This window comes from Pezoporus wallicus, unplaced genomic scaffold (assembly GCF_028554395.1).
Source record: "Pezoporus wallicus isolate ANWC-B61680 ecotype Strahan unplaced genomic scaffold, APGP_CSIRO_Pwel_v1 contig_8341, whole genome shotgun sequence".
Taxonomy (NCBI): domain Eukaryota; kingdom Metazoa; phylum Chordata; class Aves; order Psittaciformes; family Psittacidae; genus Pezoporus; species Pezoporus wallicus.
This window is the reverse complement of record NW_026638083.1, coordinates 3,170,987-3,186,990: the sequence shown is the minus strand read 5'-3', so window position 1 is coordinate 3,186,990 and position 16,004 is coordinate 3,170,987. Positions and strand designations below refer to the sequence as shown.

Sequence of the window (16,004 nt, the reverse complement as noted above, 5' to 3'; positions counted from 1 at the left end):
TGGAAGCCCAACATCTGCTAGAGCTGATTGTGGAAAGGTGAAGACCTTCCAGAGAAGGAAATCCCAGGGTGTGCACAGACCTGGTGGGAAAAGGTGCCCGTGTCCCAGAGGAAAATGCAGCGGGCATTTGGCTGTGCCCCTCCATGGCCTCAGGAGCAGAAGAGCCGGTGCCCTGCTCAGCCAGGCACCTCAGACACAGCAGCAGAGTGTGGAGCAGTCGAGCCTGGCGGGGGTCCCGCCGGTCCCGGCCTTCTTGTTCTCCTTAGGCAGCAGCAGCACGAAGGACATGGCCAAGGCGCAGTGGTAGAAGCTGTGCACGTAGGTGTAATCCCACTCCTACAATGGGCAGAGCGTTAGTGAGACCTGCCGGGGTGTTTGCATTAGGTGCAAAACATCAGGATTCTATAAGTAGCCAAAAGGAAAGGAATAAAAACAAATTCCTGAGCCTTCTGCCTCTTTTTCTGTCAGAGAAGAAAGGATGTGCAGCCTTTAAAACAAAACAGCAAAGTGGATTTAGCACATTCTAATTTGCACGTTTCCCCGTCGTTGAATGAAGTGTTTCATTACCCCGCAAAGGCTGTGGCGGTGAGGCTGTGGCGCGGGGGGAGGCGGCTTCTGCTAAGTGCCGGTTTTATGTTCTGCTAGAACGTGCAATTACGGAATGCTTTGAAAAACGCCCCCGGGGATGCTGCGGGGGTGTGCACGGTGGCTCCCGACGCGCAGCGCGGGCGCTGCGGCGGGGCTGGGCTCAGGCGGGACCGGAGCTGTGTCGGGGGTTATCGCCGTCCCCACGGGATGGACAGACCCTTCCGTGCCGGACGGGCGCCAGGACAGCGGCAGGAGCAAGAGCTTGGAAACACGGACCGAGTGCCCCTGGGAGCCCACGGATCGTTTTCCCTTTGGTGTGAGCCAGCTTTCGATCTGGCCATGCCTGGGCTATATCCAGCCCTGCCGTGGCTCGGCACGCTGTCCTTAAGTCACCCATGCCCAGTGTCCAAAAAACACCACTTGTGTTTGATAAAGATGTTTTGAGGACCACATATGGCTAAAGAAAGCATGGTACATGTCCTTGTGACTCACTTAACAGCGGGGAAGAGGGAGCAACACCCTGTGTGTCAGTTGCTGCCATGTCTGTCCTTGCCCACACCACAGTTAATGGGCCAGGGGTTGGGATGGGGGCAAGCAGGGAGGGACCCTCATCCCTGCTGCTAACCCCGGAGACCCACACCTGAGCTGAGTTTTGTCCAAGGCTGGAAGCAGCCCTGCATGCAAAGGGGGTAGGTCTCCCATCTTGGTAATGTCCTTTACACCTTGTAAAGTCAGTTTGAGTCTGCAAACAGGTACCTCAAAGAAGAATCTCAGCATCAGTGCTAATGCCCCAAAACAGAAGCCAGGGCCGATCTGCTGGGTGTAGACGCTCTTGTCTGGGTAGAGCCCTTTCTTCTCTTTCATCTTTTGTAGCTGGAAGGAAAAAGAGCACACCAAGGGTATTGACCTGGATTTAGCTGCTGCTCTGCATCTGAAAGATCCCATGAATGCTGAGATAAAACCAGGCAAGACATGGGAAGCAACTCTGTCTGTGATGTTCAGGAGGACCTGTGTGCTGCAATGGGTCTTCCTGCCTCACTAGTGATCATAATGTTCTTTTCTTAATATTCAGCCCCAAAACTGGCTCAGGGAGTGTGTGCCCTCACAAACCCAGTCTCTGGCAGAGTGGGTTCCAGCGCAGCATCTGCCAGCTGGGGGATGCAGGGTAATCCCTTGCCTTGGTCCCCTCCTTGCTCATCCCCTCCTCATCATGGCCACTTGCTTTTAGCTGCTGGCTGAGCAGTTGGACAGGGCTTAGTGACGGTAGACAGCTGGGACTTGCAGCACTGTATTTCTGTGATGCTTGGCAGCATCTTCCTGCAGTTTTTATCCCATCACTGGATCCTTCTCTTTGCCCTCTCCTGCCAGTGGCTCCACCAGTGTACTCCTGCCTGGGTCTGCAGAATCTGCTGTGCGCAGGGCACAGGCTGCAGTGCAGTGCCTGGCTGTCCCAGCCCAGTGCAGGCAGGCCACAGTCAGATTCCTTCCCACTTTATCACTGTGTTTTATGCACATCCTCCAGCAGCTCCGGGGCAGTTTACCAGACCCCTCTGCCTCTGAGTAGCTGTAAAAACTCTATATGTTCCTCCTGATTAGAAATGCAGGGACAGGAGATGTGGTAGATTGCTCAGACTGATCGAATCTGGCGTTTATCAGTGGGGCTGCTTGCTGTCTGCCTGCTTTCTGCTCAGGTTGAAGGAGAAGTGCTGTTTAATCACTGTGATGGCCTGAGCCCTTCCCTACATACCCATTTCACGGTTATCACCAGCACAGCCGTCCCGATGGGTCCCGAGTAGACACCGTAGCCCCAGCGGTCGTGGTAGATCCTCACGGCGATGGTGAGGACACCAAACATGATGAAGGTCGATCTCTTCGGTTCATCAAACTCTGCCAGGGCTGCATGGCACCGAGCACAGGGGTATCAGCTCATCCACCCTCATCCTTGGCTGCTCCCCTAAAGCTTTACTGGAGTCTGTCTGTCCTGCCTGCCCTGGGGACCCTCAGCATCCAGGTCTGGTTTGCCCTTCTTATGCCTCCCTGATGGGGAAACCGAGGCACATGGGGACAAAGCAAACCACCCTGAGACATCTGAGTGGTGGGTCTAGGAGCTGATTTTAGGGGTCTTACATTCAGTGTTGTGTGTGGGAGCTAGAGGAGGTTTCCTACCTTTCCCCTTCCCTGCCTTGACCCAGAAGTCGGAGGCGATTGCAAACACATTTGCACCCAGTGAGCTCTCCATGAGCTCTTGGATTCGTCCCGCATCTCCAGCCCTCCCGAAGTTGCTGGCTCAGCCCTAAGCAGCTTCCACCACACTGCTGTGGTAGGACGGTGCTCGCTGAGCGATGGGACTGGGCTGCCCGGCCCCGCCAGCACCTGCCTGAGGTTCCGAGCTGGAAGTCGCCAGTGCGAGTGAATTATTAGAGGCTTTTGTTTAGCACAGAATGGGGTAATAACTGATAAAAGTTATGGATCCCAGTGGGCTCCATGCTTTTCCAGCTCGCACAGCTGTGTTATGACTGTCCTGGATTTGCATTCCGGGAAGTGTGCCCAAGGGTCTGTGTCCACACATGTGCAGTTGGACTCTACAAGCCACAGCAAGAGGCTTCCCTGGGCTTCAGTCACCACACCTTCCATGTCCTTGGATCATGGTTTTATAGGGAGTTTGGCTAAGGGATAATGTCCGTATTTTAATCTCTGTTTTTTCCCTGCGGGTCAATATTTTAAACACTGGAGTCCAGGATTTGTATTTTTTTGCAAGGTTTTTGAATGCAGTAATGAAGCAATCGAATTGAATTTTGCTGCAAGGAGCCAGAGTGTCTGGATCAGCTCTGACCTACCCTGACACTGCTGTTACCTACTGAAAATGCCCTTCAGAGATGGTTTTCTTCATTGCCTTTTCTAGCTGAGCAGAGAGAGCACTGGAATGCCATGGACAGTTTGGGAGCCCACCTTGGGATTTGCAGCTGGGGGAACAAAGCCATTTCTAAGGTTAATATTTTCCCCACTCAGTTTTCCTTGCATGGAAGAGTTATCCTTTTGCATACCCTAGAAGGGGGCTAATGCTCTCTGCACTGCTCGCTGGTGAAGGGAGGAGGGATGGGTCTGTGGCCAGTGGAGGGGATGCTGCCCCACGGCTCGTGCTGGACGCAGGGGCTGCAGGAGCCCCCCATCCTGGCTGGAGGTCCTGCACCATTCCTGGAGTCCCAAGGAGAAGAGGGGAGAGTGTTGGGGGTGTTTTGGGGCTGTACATCAGTGTGGTGACCCCAGTTCAGCACTGGGAGGGCTGGGGTCCCTGTCTGGCTGGAGCAGGGACTGGGTGTGCAGCTGCTGGAGGAGGTCTGGATCTGTTGAGCAAAGCGTTTGTTGTTGAGTGCCTGTCCCACATCTTTCCCCTTACCCTGCTCTCTTCTTCTGTCAGAAATACTCATGACCTTCAAAGAATTGGTTTGAATTTTTCATCCTTCTTTAGTAGTGCACTTGTTTTTCTTTTTTAAATCTGTTACACCTTGTCTCAGTGGCAAATGAGGGACAAAATGAGAAAAAAGAGGGAAGGGAATGTGGGAAAAGGAAAACTGAGTAATAGGGCAAGGGTCGGGAGTTTTAATATAAAGGAAGTAAAATACATTTCTGTTTTTTCTAAGCAGATCTAGTATTTCCCATCAGCCCAGACTAGGGTTTTGATAGACTAGGAAGATATATTTGTTTTGACTAAACTACTTTGATTTGCATGTTACCAAGGGAAATGGTAAGGGAAATGGTAGATTCTGCATGTCTTAATGTCACCCAAGTCAGGACAGGACAAGCTGATGGGCTCAGCACGGGGAAAATGAGGAGAAATGGGAGATTCCCTGATAGATGAGGTTTCAGACTAAGTCATCGCGTAGTACTGTCCTGCTTTGAACTAAAGCACAAGGCTTCATGTGTGACTTGCCAATTTGAAATAAAGAATTCTACTGTTGTAAGGACACGCAGAAGAGCTGGTGAGGGCAGGGGAGCACCAGGCTAATGCAAATGCAGGTACCACAGCTCTGTTTATCCAAGAGAGAAACTTCCCCAGCCACCACCCAGGACAGTTTTCGTGTATGCCTGGACCCCACTGAGTCCAAGTCATTAGTGATATAAAAATGGATTAAACCATAGCATGGGCTGACTGCCATAACAGTCTCAGAGCTAAGCCTTGCAGATGGGAGCTGAAAGGCATCAGGGTTTCTAGGGGTTGAACCCACTAATCATCCCACCAGTGATGCTGACAAATCCTGCCCGACCTGCAACCACTGGTAGAACCATGAGAGACCAGTGCTCACCCATGAGGGACACCCAGATGGACAGAACTGTCCCATAGATGCTGAAGTACTCCAGGATGTCGTAGCGCATGAAGCACAGCACTGATAAGCCGGGGCCGTCACATGCATGGTAAATCTAGGGAAAAGAAAAAAAAGGAGAAAGAATTAGCAAACTAGTTTACCCACCGAGCAGTGAGGTAAAAGCTCTTACTGACTGGTCTGAAACAGCCTTTGCATGGCTCTTGAGGATGGCCAGCCACTACCATACAGTCTCAAATGCACCAGGGTTACTGATATGCAGTAATGAATATATTTGAGAGATAATGTCACACATTTCCTGAGAATAAGAATTCTTCTCCCTTAGCCTGCATTACTTGTGGATGAGCTTTTGCTGGCCTCTAGATCTGTGCCAGAATTTGCAATCTGATGGCCTGGGGAGGTCCCAGTTGACTGGAAGTTAGCAAATGGGATGCCCATTTCTAAAGAAGAGCTGGAAGGAGGATCTGGGCAATGACAGGCTGTCAGCCTGACCTTGGTGGAGAGGAAGGTTATGGAGCAGACCATCTTGAGCGACTTGAGAGGTCTTTTCCAACCTAAAGGGTTCTGTGATTCTATGATTCTATGGTTCTGTGACCAAGTTGTGTTGAGCCGAGCCGCAGGCAGCGCAGGGACATCCTCTCCAGCAGAAGGAGGACTCTGGGGTTGTGGTTCTAGTTGCAAAAGGTTCTTGTAAAACAATGAGTGTCCTAATGAAATGTGTGTGGATGCCAGGTCACTGGCCAGCGAGATGGGGTTTGCATGGCCAGAGTCTGAATAGTGGGGAATTCACTCATTAGTGTAGTCTCTTAAAAGCCACTGGCTGCTGCCCATTAGGTCATTGATCGGGTTATTTGCAAAAAGTCCATTGCCATGCAACATAAATGCAAACCGAGCCAAGAGAAATTTTCCAGTGCAACCAGAGGAATGCTCCCAGTGTTTGCCTGGCGTTCCCCTTTTCCTCTGAGCATTCAGCCCTGCAGCTCTGTGAATGGCAGCACCAGTGTGTTCTGCTGTCTCTGAAGAAGCCCCTTCACTGCGTGGCAGGACGCCCTTGGAACAATCCCAGCTGCCATGGCCCAGCAGGGATGCTGATATTATTTATAATGGGAATAGCTGCAAATCCTTTGGCTTGCTGCAGTTTCTAGAAAAGATTGCACCACAGCCGTAATTCTTTTCTCTGTCTGAGATTGGGCTCAGGGAGTCTGGAGACGGGGAAGAAATGGTAGAAGACAAAGAGCGTGTTTCTGGCTGGCATCACAGCACTTGTCTGCTATGGACATCTGCTTTCAGTGCTCTGATGAGGTCTCCTGGGGGAGGAGGAGTGGGATGCTACAAGAAAGGCAACAGCAGCAGCTGCTGCCCTCTTCCTACCCCCTCCCCCCGACCATGCTGTCAGCTCTCTTCCCTTCCCTTCCCTTCCCTTCCCTTCCCTTCCCTTCCCTTCCCTTCCCCACACACAGATATTCTGCCTCTTCAGGCTCTTTGCTGAGGACCTATTCCACCTCCCATTGAAACCCATGCCAATTTTCCTATTGACTTCTTGGGGAGGTGAAGCAGACACAAGCCCAGTGCAAATGAAATCGTAGATGTCTGGCTTTTCTGGGGAGCTGGGGGGGGTCAGATGGGACGGTTTTATTAACTAGTCCTGTAGTTTTGATGGAACTGGCAGAATTTCCCCACCTGCATTAGGATTTAATGGTGGATCCTTAGGACTAAAAGACTAGCCCTGCTCAGAGCCCTGCTAATGTGGAAGAGTTTTTTCACACCAGGATGGTCCTTTATCTACTCGCTGCCTCAGTTTCTCTGTCCCTGTGCAAGGGATGTGACAACCCTCATGGAAATCCCTTGAGACAGGTGGGGAAAAGAGTTAAATGCAGTACTGGTTGGGTTGCTGGGCTATTTCCTTCATATTGTTTAGCAGAGCATTGCCAGGGGGTTAAATAGGAGATTTTTCCTACTGGGATGCTGCTTTAGGTGCTCAGGCCATGTGTGTGCAGAGGCACTTAGCAGGAATACAGAGTGCAGGGCAGCTTACTTCCAGGAGCAGGAATATGAATTACTTTGTATAAGTAAAGACAACTGACTTTTCTCCACTCATTATTCCCAGGTGAGGAAGGAGGGTGATCCCGAGCCTGGTGAAACACATGGCTCCTAACTGCTCTGCCAGGATGGAGGGGTAACAATAATGTTTCTTGATAGCTCAGCAAGTTTTAGTCTTTCCTTTCACAGTGCAGAAACTCCCCTGACTCCAGCATGGCTCCCACCACCAGTCAGCAATTGCAAAATCAGTAATTCGACTACGTGCTTTTGGCTAAACTGACAGAAGCATAGAAAGAGACTGGATACAGTTTAAACCCCAAATTCAGCATGGCCACTTACCAACTGGAAAACAAAGAGAAAAAACAGCTCCAAAACCCTGCAAATCAATCAAGTCTCTTTGCACCCAGATCCTCTCCCTAACCTCACAATCATAAACCAACATTAAATCTATGTGAGGCCACCCCTTAGGACATCCTAAACTGAAGAATTAGCGCCAGCACTGCACATGGTGGGAAATAACTGAAAACGGATATTCTGGGGGTCACACCAGCAGCAGCAGCTGTTGGGTGAGGTCCAGGTACCCCTCCCCATGGAGACCAGTGCTGGGGGCATTTGGGGAGATGCAACACGCATGGAGGGTTTGGGTGCATCTTACCGCCACGAAGAACATGGTGAAGAAGTAGACCATGGCTTCCATGTGGAAGCGCCGCTTGGCTGCGATGCTGATGGTGGGGAGGAAGACCAGGGTGCTGATGGTGGGCAGAAGGAGCTTGGCCACCAGTGAGCCCATGGGTGCCTTGTGTGCTGCCGGCTCCCGGGACTCGATCTCTGCGCTCTGGACAGGGGCAGTGCAGGGAAGAGCCGTGTCGAGCATGCTTTAAAGTTTAAACGTCCTGGGCAGGGAGGGCTCAGGCCGGGAGCAGCTGCCACTGTGGCCGCCCCTCCGCTCCCGGCTCTCCCCAGCAGTGACATTCCTGGCACAGCCGGCGGCTCCTGCAGCAGATGCTCTGTGCCCCCAGTATTGTGCCGGTGTTCCTAAAGGAGCAGGAAGAATGTCATCCTTGCATGCCTTGTGCTGAGCGTCAGAGCTGGTGCAGGGTGAGTGAGGACTGAGGGTTTGCTTGCTCCCAGTGGGGACGCCCCACATCTGCATCCTACTGCCCCTGTGCCGACCCTGGGTCAGTGCTGCTGGAGCAGCCCTGCAAAGAAAAAGCATCCTCTGTGCCACACTGGCATGAAGTAGGTAAGAACTGGTACATGGCAGGTACCAGGCAATTCTAAAACACTCGGATGTGTCCTGCTACTTCTGCCATACCTCAGAAACACACACCAAGCTCCAGATCTGCCTTTTATTTCCTCACAAGGACATACCTGGAGCAGGTGGGCCTGCTCTAGCAGAGCACAGGCATAGCGAGCCCGTTTGATGCAGGGTCTATAACACCAGCTACATGCCTATGTGCCCTCCTGTGCACTTGGTGGAGTTCAGTGCAGTGAAGTTTCTCAGCCATGCCCTCAGGCTTTGCAGCGTGGCCACCTCCAGGAGCTTGGTCTGAAATTCAGGAGCTGAACTTCTCTGTGATGGAGGAATTTGAGCAGAAAAGCTGGAGGGAAGGAGACCAAAAGCCAACCAGCGCCGGGGCTGTTAATGCACTCAGTGGCTTCTCTCTTTTGTTATGACTTTTTATGATACCACTGCTGCTCCCCTGTTAATATCTTTTCCTTGAAGCCTCGCATGGATTCTCGGCATCTCTTCGGTACAGCTGTTCCCAGGACGCGGGGACCAGGAATGCTGCACTTGAGCAACCGCCCTTGTGGCTGCGGGTTTGGGGGGAGGGTGTGAGCTGCGGTATGAGCCACCATTCCTGAGGCCGACAGGATGGGCTCGCCTGTCCCCGGGAGGGGTCTGCTGGGAGAAAGGATGCACACAGCAAAGAATGCTCTTTAAACCACTCCAGGTTGGAAAGGGCTCTGGGAGGGGGAGCGATGGGGTGTCGTGTGTGCAGTGAGAATATCATGACAGTATTAAAACACTGACCTGAGAGGGCTGTGCTGAGAGCCTTGCTCAGGGCTCAGCACAGATGGGCTGGGTATGGCTCCTGCTTTTAGCTGATACTGCAGGAACCATCCACATTCTCTGTCTGGCTGCAGGCAGCATCCTTCTGTGGGATGCTGCCCACATCATGTCTTCGGCTGCCCTCCTGCATGGACAAGCTATAAACTTGCTACAAACCCCTGCAAAATTTCATCTCTCTACCAATAAATAGTGAAAAACTGATGTCCCTGTTTACTGTGCAAATTAATCCCTGCAGGCCAGCACATGAATACCTGCTTCTCCCCAGACATCCAGTCCTGGGCGGAAACTGGAACCGAGAGCCAATGTGCTCCAGAGTACCTGTTCCTTTCCTGTGCCACATTCTCAGACATATCCTTTATTCTCTGTTTTTCTTGCATGAGCTGCTTGGACCAAGGAAGGTTCTGGGGCCACCGCACAGCAGTGCTTGTCCTGATGGGGTTGGCTGGTTGCACAAACTGCTCTGGGTTCCTTGCGAAGAAAAACACATCCGTCTTGCTTCTGTGGCCATGAGGCTGGTGTCAGAGAGGTGAGGACACAGCTCAGAACCTGCTGGTGAGCACAGACTTCCACATCTGGGTGCAAAGGAGCCACCCACACCCCTGTGGGACCATTTGCAAAGCTGTGCACTGGTGCGACAAGCCACCTCCCTGCAAGGCCTTGCAAGGCTGGTGGTTGTGCCATAAGCCAAATGTCGTCAGGTGAGAACACGATCACGCCGTTGTTAAATACACTCCCCTCGTCCCCATCCTGTGCCCAGAAGCCAGCTGGAACCCACTGGAAAGGAAACCCCGGCTGACTGCTGAATGCAGCAAGCGCCAACTATGGCGAGCAGGGAAGTGTTGGAGCTGTCAGGAGCAAGAAAACATTCCGCAGGTTGTCGGGGGGGTGTTTTTTCTCTCTTCTCCCACAGCTGCACAGCCGGGGCTGGTGTTTGGTTTGCAGCCAGTGCTGTAGGCACTGAGGGGAAAAAATCCCACCGGTTTGCACACGTGTTCCAGCCATTGTTAAAAAAGAGACCCCAACGTGAAGTGCAAGGCAAGGGGCAGGCAGGTGGTGAGCTCCTGTTGGGAGCTGCTGCTTAAAAGGTCTTTGTTCAGGCTGCAAATGAGCCGCAGTGCGAGACGTGGGCTCTGCAGACCTTCCGAGGGAGGAGCCCAGGAACAAAGGGCCAGGACTTTGCTCCCACTCTCCTAAACAGGTAGGAAACGTAGAAAGCAAATTTTAGCTCGTGCGTTTAAGTACTTCTGGAAAGCAAATCTTACATCTACATTCCACAGGGCTAATTTTGTGTGGACCAGAGTGCATGGAGCAACGGTGATAACATATGGCTGAAAACTTGTTCCCAGATGCCAAAACCAGGTTCTGGTATGCTGTCCTGGATCCTTCCAGGATAACATTAACCATGATTTTCTGTAAGCACGCCTACCCTTTCAACTCAGACATTACAGCAAAAGAGAGAGACATAGCTTTGTTTTATTTTTACTATTAAGGTGATAGTTTGAAAGTAGTATATATTGGAACAGAGAATGAGGAGCCTGTGCCTATTGTGTGTATTGAGAGCATATTCTTCCTGGGCTAAGTATAGGATGATCTTTCATTTGCGTGGGGTGTAGACTGTATCAGAATTGAAACCTGCTCCATTGTGTGCCCCCGGCTACTGACAGCTTTGAAATAATGGTGATAATGGCATTAAAATGGAAGGTCAAGGTTGCAGCTCCTATACGGGCTGCAACTGGCGGTGCTGCAATGCAAGTTCAGTGCGAGCAGGTATGCACGGATGGCTGCGCCAGCTCAGTGCTTACTGCAGAGCATTGTTTACCACTTCCATTACTTGAGTCTGACTTTCATCTCCATAACACTGTGACTTGTACACTCTGGTCTTAGGAATGGTGGTGAAAAGCTGGATGATGGCCTGGCCAGGATGATGCTCAAGAGCTGTGGCCCTGGAGCAGCACAGTCAGCCCCAAGGAGCCCTGAGCAATGTAATGAGCACCGCACCATCCAGCTGGCAAAAGTTCCTTGTCTCCTTGGCGCTCTGCTCTTGGAATTTGATCAGAAAGCCTCCTGGTGTGAAAGGACCTGGTGCAAGTGTGAAGCAGCCCACGGGCACAATCCCTTCCCTGCCCAGCTGGAGAAGGCATGGCTGCAGCACCTGGGTAAAACACCTCTCACCACCCACTGCAGCCTGTGGCCAGAGCTGTCGCATAGGTCGGGTGCAGGTAGTGCTTTCTGGATAGCTGGGATCTGAACACCAGGGAAAAAGAGCCCAATAAAGGCAGAGCCACCAGCTGTGCCTGAGCCCCTTGCGCTGCAGACTCAGCTCTGATCTGCCACAGTGCTTGCCTGGTCCCGTCCACAGCCCTGGCAAAGCACCTGCATCCTTCTTTTTTTTTATTAGTGGAATAAATTGCCACTTAAAATATCCATGCTCCATAAGGCCTGGCCCCATTTTAGGCAGCTTTACTGAATATTTGCCCTTAAAATTTCCCCTTTCGCTGTTGAATAAACCTAGCATGCATATTCCTCACAGGTATCCCTGCTTCTTTTTTTCTTAGGGCTTTTTTTTTTCACTCTTCCCTTCTCCTCTGCCCTGTCATGGCCTGTAATAAGCATGTCACCACTAACGGTAACAACACGCCTTTTCTCGTTACTGCTTCTACCCCTTGCTGTGTCCTGGGTGGCCTAATCCCAGGAGGCAGCACAGGGGTTTATTGCCTGTTTCATGGTGTTTAATGGGCTTTTTACAGTCACGACTCCTGGAGCCCAGGGATGATGTGAGGTTCTCAGTGCTCCCACCCCAGTGTTCAAAAATGTCATTTTCTGAAGAGAAAAGCTTGAAGCTGTGATGCTTCCAGGCTCAAAATCCAGAAGGGAACAAAACAGGTCTTGGGTTTTTGGGGAGTCTGACTCATGACTTTTGAATGCCTGTGGTTGGCAATGCCGCATAGCTGATGTCCCTCAGCACAGCTTCCCTGCAAGACTCATTCCATTAAAAGAAAAGGCTTTGTACTTTTGGGTTTTTAATCTTTGTATAGCTAAAACTGTGAACCAAGCACGACTCATCTGAAGCTCCTCCAAGTTCTTGAAGGGATGTTGACTCTTTGGGGACAGGTAAAATTCAAGTTTGCACAGTAAAAAAAGGGCTTTTAAAGCCATTGAAACTCTACAGTCGGGACCATACCTGGGGATACTGTGGTCACTTGGGGCTTTCAGACTGCCCAGAGATGTTTTTGAGCAGGAGTCTGGTGGCAAGAGCAGTCTGGGGGCTTCAGCTTTGTTGGTTTAGACTCAACATTTTGCAAGCCTCCGTGGAAGCAGCCCTCACGCTGGCAGACATAAATCATCCCATCCACATTCCAGGAAGGCACGCGGAGACGAAGTGCTTGCCCAACAGTGCGCCGCAGGTCACTCTGCAAGGGACTGGACTGTCTCTACAGGACACTGGTTTTGGTCTCCTCTTGCCCATTTCAGTTACGCAGTGGTAGGCCCCAGCCACAGCTCTCGAGAAGGTAGGGGCTGGCTGCCAGGGCCTTCTTTTCAGCTTTGCCACATTTCAACCCCCCTGGCAATGTTCCGGCCATGCAGGGGCCTCATCCGCTCCATGTGTGGCTTGAATTTGCCCAAGAAGCACTGGGCTCGCCTGGAAACAATGCCCGTGGCTGTGCAGAAGTGTTGAACAAACGGGTCCCTTCTGTCAGAAGTCTTCCAGAAGAAGAAAAGCCGTTAGGTGCCTGGCCCTGAGCAAAGACAAAGCTGCTGGGGGGTCCTCAGCCAACAGGCTCCAGACCACGCTCCTGCTCCTGCTCCAGCAGGGCCCACCTGGACCTGAGCGGGTGTTTCGGTGGGGCTGGCTACAGATCCTCTCTGCCACGCCAGCACCAGGACCAAGCCAGGAAAGGGCTGATTTTGCTGGGAAAGCAGTGCTGGAACGCCCCAGCCCATGGTTCACTGAGAGCAGGACCTCCTCCAGGGACATGCCTGGGGCTTGGTGGTGCTGGGTGTCAGCTCTGGTGGGTCAGAGGGCTGGTGCTTGGGGCAGGATGGGGAAGGTTTCCCATGATGGGGTGCACAGTGGGACAGTCACCCACCGTCTTGTGGGTCAGAGCTGAACATCACTCTCTCTTCCAGGTCAAGGATGGATGCCCCTCGACCACAGCAAAGGGGTCCCCCCACCCCTCTCTAGAGGAGAGAGGGCCCGATCCTGCAGAGCACAGAGAGCAGCCCCAGCTCCTGCTGAGCGGCAACAGTGCCCAGCCCAGTCCTTTGCTGAACTCATGTCAGCCAAGGAAACTCCTTTCCTCTGCAGGCACTTCTCTGGCCAAACCAGCAGCCAGTTGCCGGCGACATTCCCCCGGCTGGAGGAGGTTATTTTGAGTGTCTGTCTCTCCTTTATTTCCTCTCTGAATGGTGCACAGCACTGGTTTGGGATGGAAAGCCTGGCAGCTGCCTGCTGGACGGCTGCTGTGCATCCCTTGGGGCAGGAGCCCACCAGCCCCATGCCGCTGTGGGGCCGGGCATTGTGCAGGGGGCTCTGAGCCACCCTGTGCAGTGCTGGGAGGTGAATGTACAGTGCCGGGCTGCCTGGCCAGAGCGTGGGACGTGGGAGCAGGTCTGGCTCAGGGACCCTCGCCTGAATCCTGAATTTTCTTGGGAAAGTCCGATCCGAGCCCTCGGTGGGAAAGCCTCTCACTGTCCATGCAGGTGCATCTTGTCTCAATTTATTCCAATCCCAAAAGCAGTAAATAACATCTGCGAATAATTTCTAACGCTTACGCCAAAAACTGGGAGATAAAAACCACTGTTGTCTGACCCTGGCTGCCAGTGATTGATGCCGAACCTGCCGGCAGCTCTGGCACAGCAGTGGGGCTTTGGGGACAGCACTTGCTCCAGGGGTTTCGGGGTGTTGGGAGCAGGGACCGGTCCAGCCCCACGCTGGAGCTGTGGGGTTTGGCCAACATGAAGCTGGACAGAGGCTCGTGGTTTTGAGCTGCTCTCTGGTGCCTTTTGTTTTTGGGGATGTTTTTGCTCCCACTGAGGCTATGGCATCGCTCCTGCTGATTTCATGAGGATGGGCTGGGGCTGCATATGCTGCGCTGCTGCAGCCAGGGATAACACTGTGTGATTTATGGGAGCAATCAGTTGCCACTAGGAGCTGGTTAGGAATTTTCCGATGAAACAGGGATTGCGTCAGAAACCGCTGAGTCATCTCAACTGCTTCATAAAAAAACTAAAAAAATCCTTTGGCTTTGGTGAACTTTGGTAAAGGCAGAGACCGACTGACCGCGTCTCGCCTGCTGCGCTCAGTGCCTGCCGCAGGGACAGCCCCCCCAGCCCCGGAGCTCCCCAGCCCTGGGGAATCCCTGCGGCAGGACAGGGTCACCCTGGGAAGGGGTCTGCTGGGGGGCAAGCTCCTGCCAACCCCCTGGGCTTGGGGGACCCTGGGGGGAGAGCGGAGGGATGCTGGGCTTTTTCAATGTGAAATATTTTGGTGCTTTAAAACCTCTCGTGTTCAGACTTTTCCCTCCTGGCCATTCCAAAACGGAAAGGGTTTTCTCCTGCGTGCCTCAGGCTGGGATATTTTGAAATGCAGAAGTTGGGTGAACTCAAGTGCTAAATTTTCCCAGTGTTCTGGTCACAGCCAACCAATGGAAAACTGAAAGTTGCAAATCAACCTGGCTGGGTAAATTAGAACAGGCTGGCAGACATTTAGCCAAACAGAAAAGGAGACTTCATTTCCCATAACTTTTCTGGGATGGATTCTCTGCTCAGCTTCACACAGCAACCCTGGTTCTGAACGAACACCACCACGGACCTGCAGCGGTTCACCAGGTGCTGGGAGCTGTGCAGGGCTCTGTGCCCCGTGGTGAGGAGGGAACTCACGCCAAGGCCCTGCAGATGGGAGCGGCTGGCCCATGGCAGATGGTGAAGAGGTTGAACATTGCCACCAAGGGCTGGGCGCAGCCGGTAGCAATAACCACAATAAACTGCAGCGATCACCTTGGGGGCAGAACCAGTGCCGGGGTGCAGCCCCTGCTGGGAGCACTGGTTTTGCCCTGTGTGGAGCAGGTCTAGAGGGGAAGGAGAGAAGCTTGAGCTGAAGCAATGAAGGAAATAGTTCAGGTGGGCTGCTCAACGCTGCTGGGATGACACTGCCGTGTGTGCTGGGGGGATGTGCCAAGGAGTGCACGCGAGTGCGGTCACCACATGGGTGAGGTGTCTTATTAACCATTTTTTTACATGTCAAGACTGCAGAGAACGGACCACATGTATCGTGTATAGGTGTAAGTGCACTGTGTAAGTGCGTCCTTCCTTATGCATAGGCATTTCTCCCTGACACACGCATAGATCACATGCATGTACACGCCTGCCACTGAGCCAGGGGGCTGTTCTCATCCAAAAGGCTCTTGACGCGCACCAAGCCCGTTTTCTGACCACCACCGTCCTCCTATGTGCCAGAAAGCTGCCTGAAGCCGCATGCCTGACGCCGAGACTTAGCGAATGCCACCAAGAGCAGAGCGCAGGGAATCTGGTTTATTACTCAGCAGAAAGTGCAACTGAAACCCCGGCAGAGCCAGTCCAGCCCTCCCGCCCTTCCAGCGGAGGGACCGGCGCCGCTTCGCCCGCCTCGCTCCGTCGGGGCTGGGGGCTGCAGGAGCCGTCCCCCCGCCTGGGGGCAGCGCATCTCCCGGGTGCGGCGGACGCATGCGTGCGGGCCGGTGCGGACTGCGTGCGGGCTGCCCCCGCCTCTGCCCCCCGGCCTCGCCGCAGGAAACCGGCTGGCGGCCGCGGGCCGGCGCCGGGGGAGGCGAGGGGTTAACCGGGGTGGGGGCATCCCGGGCCGAGAGGTGTGAATTCCGCCCGCTCCCCCCCGCCCCGGCTGCCGCTATAAGAGCGGCCGGCGCGGGCTGGGGGGAGCCACTGCGGCGGCTCCTCCTCGCTGGAAGCCCGGGCGCTTCTGGCTGCCCTTTGAAGTCGGAGAG

General features: G+C 53.2%; 1 protein-coding gene across 1 annotated transcript; it reads right to left on the bottom strand.

The window, feature by feature from the left end:
- On the bottom strand, window positions 1–7,740 carry MYMK (myomaker, myoblast fusion factor). The gene is made up of 5 exons (XM_057408937.1): window positions 7,606–7,740; window positions 4,893–5,007; window positions 2,336–2,484; window positions 1,345–1,461; window positions 1–336 (listed from the first exon to the last, which is right to left on the bottom strand). The coding sequence occupies exons 1-5, from the start codon at window positions 7,738–7,740 to the stop codon at window positions 190–192; spliced, it is 663 nt and encodes a 220-aa protein (XP_057264920.1). The 3' UTR covers window positions 1–189.
- Window positions 7,741–16,004: the final 8,264 nt, after the last annotated feature.

What these genes read in the sequence shown, in the direction of transcription:
- MYMK (XM_057408937.1), bottom strand. Translation starts at nt 7,740, where the DNA reads ATGGGCTCACTGGTGGCCAAGCTCCTTCTGCCCACCATCAGCACCCTG. An exon ending in TCACCATGTTCTTCGTGGCG is followed by an intron (nt 5,008 to 7,605) that starts GTAAGATGCACC and finishes TCTTTTCCCTAG; the next exon opens with ATTTACCATGCATGTGACGG. An exon ending in TGCTGAGATTCTTCTTTGAG is followed by an intron (nt 337 to 1,344) that starts GTACCTGTTTGC and finishes TGCCCATTGTAG; the next exon opens with GAGTGGGATTACACCTACGT.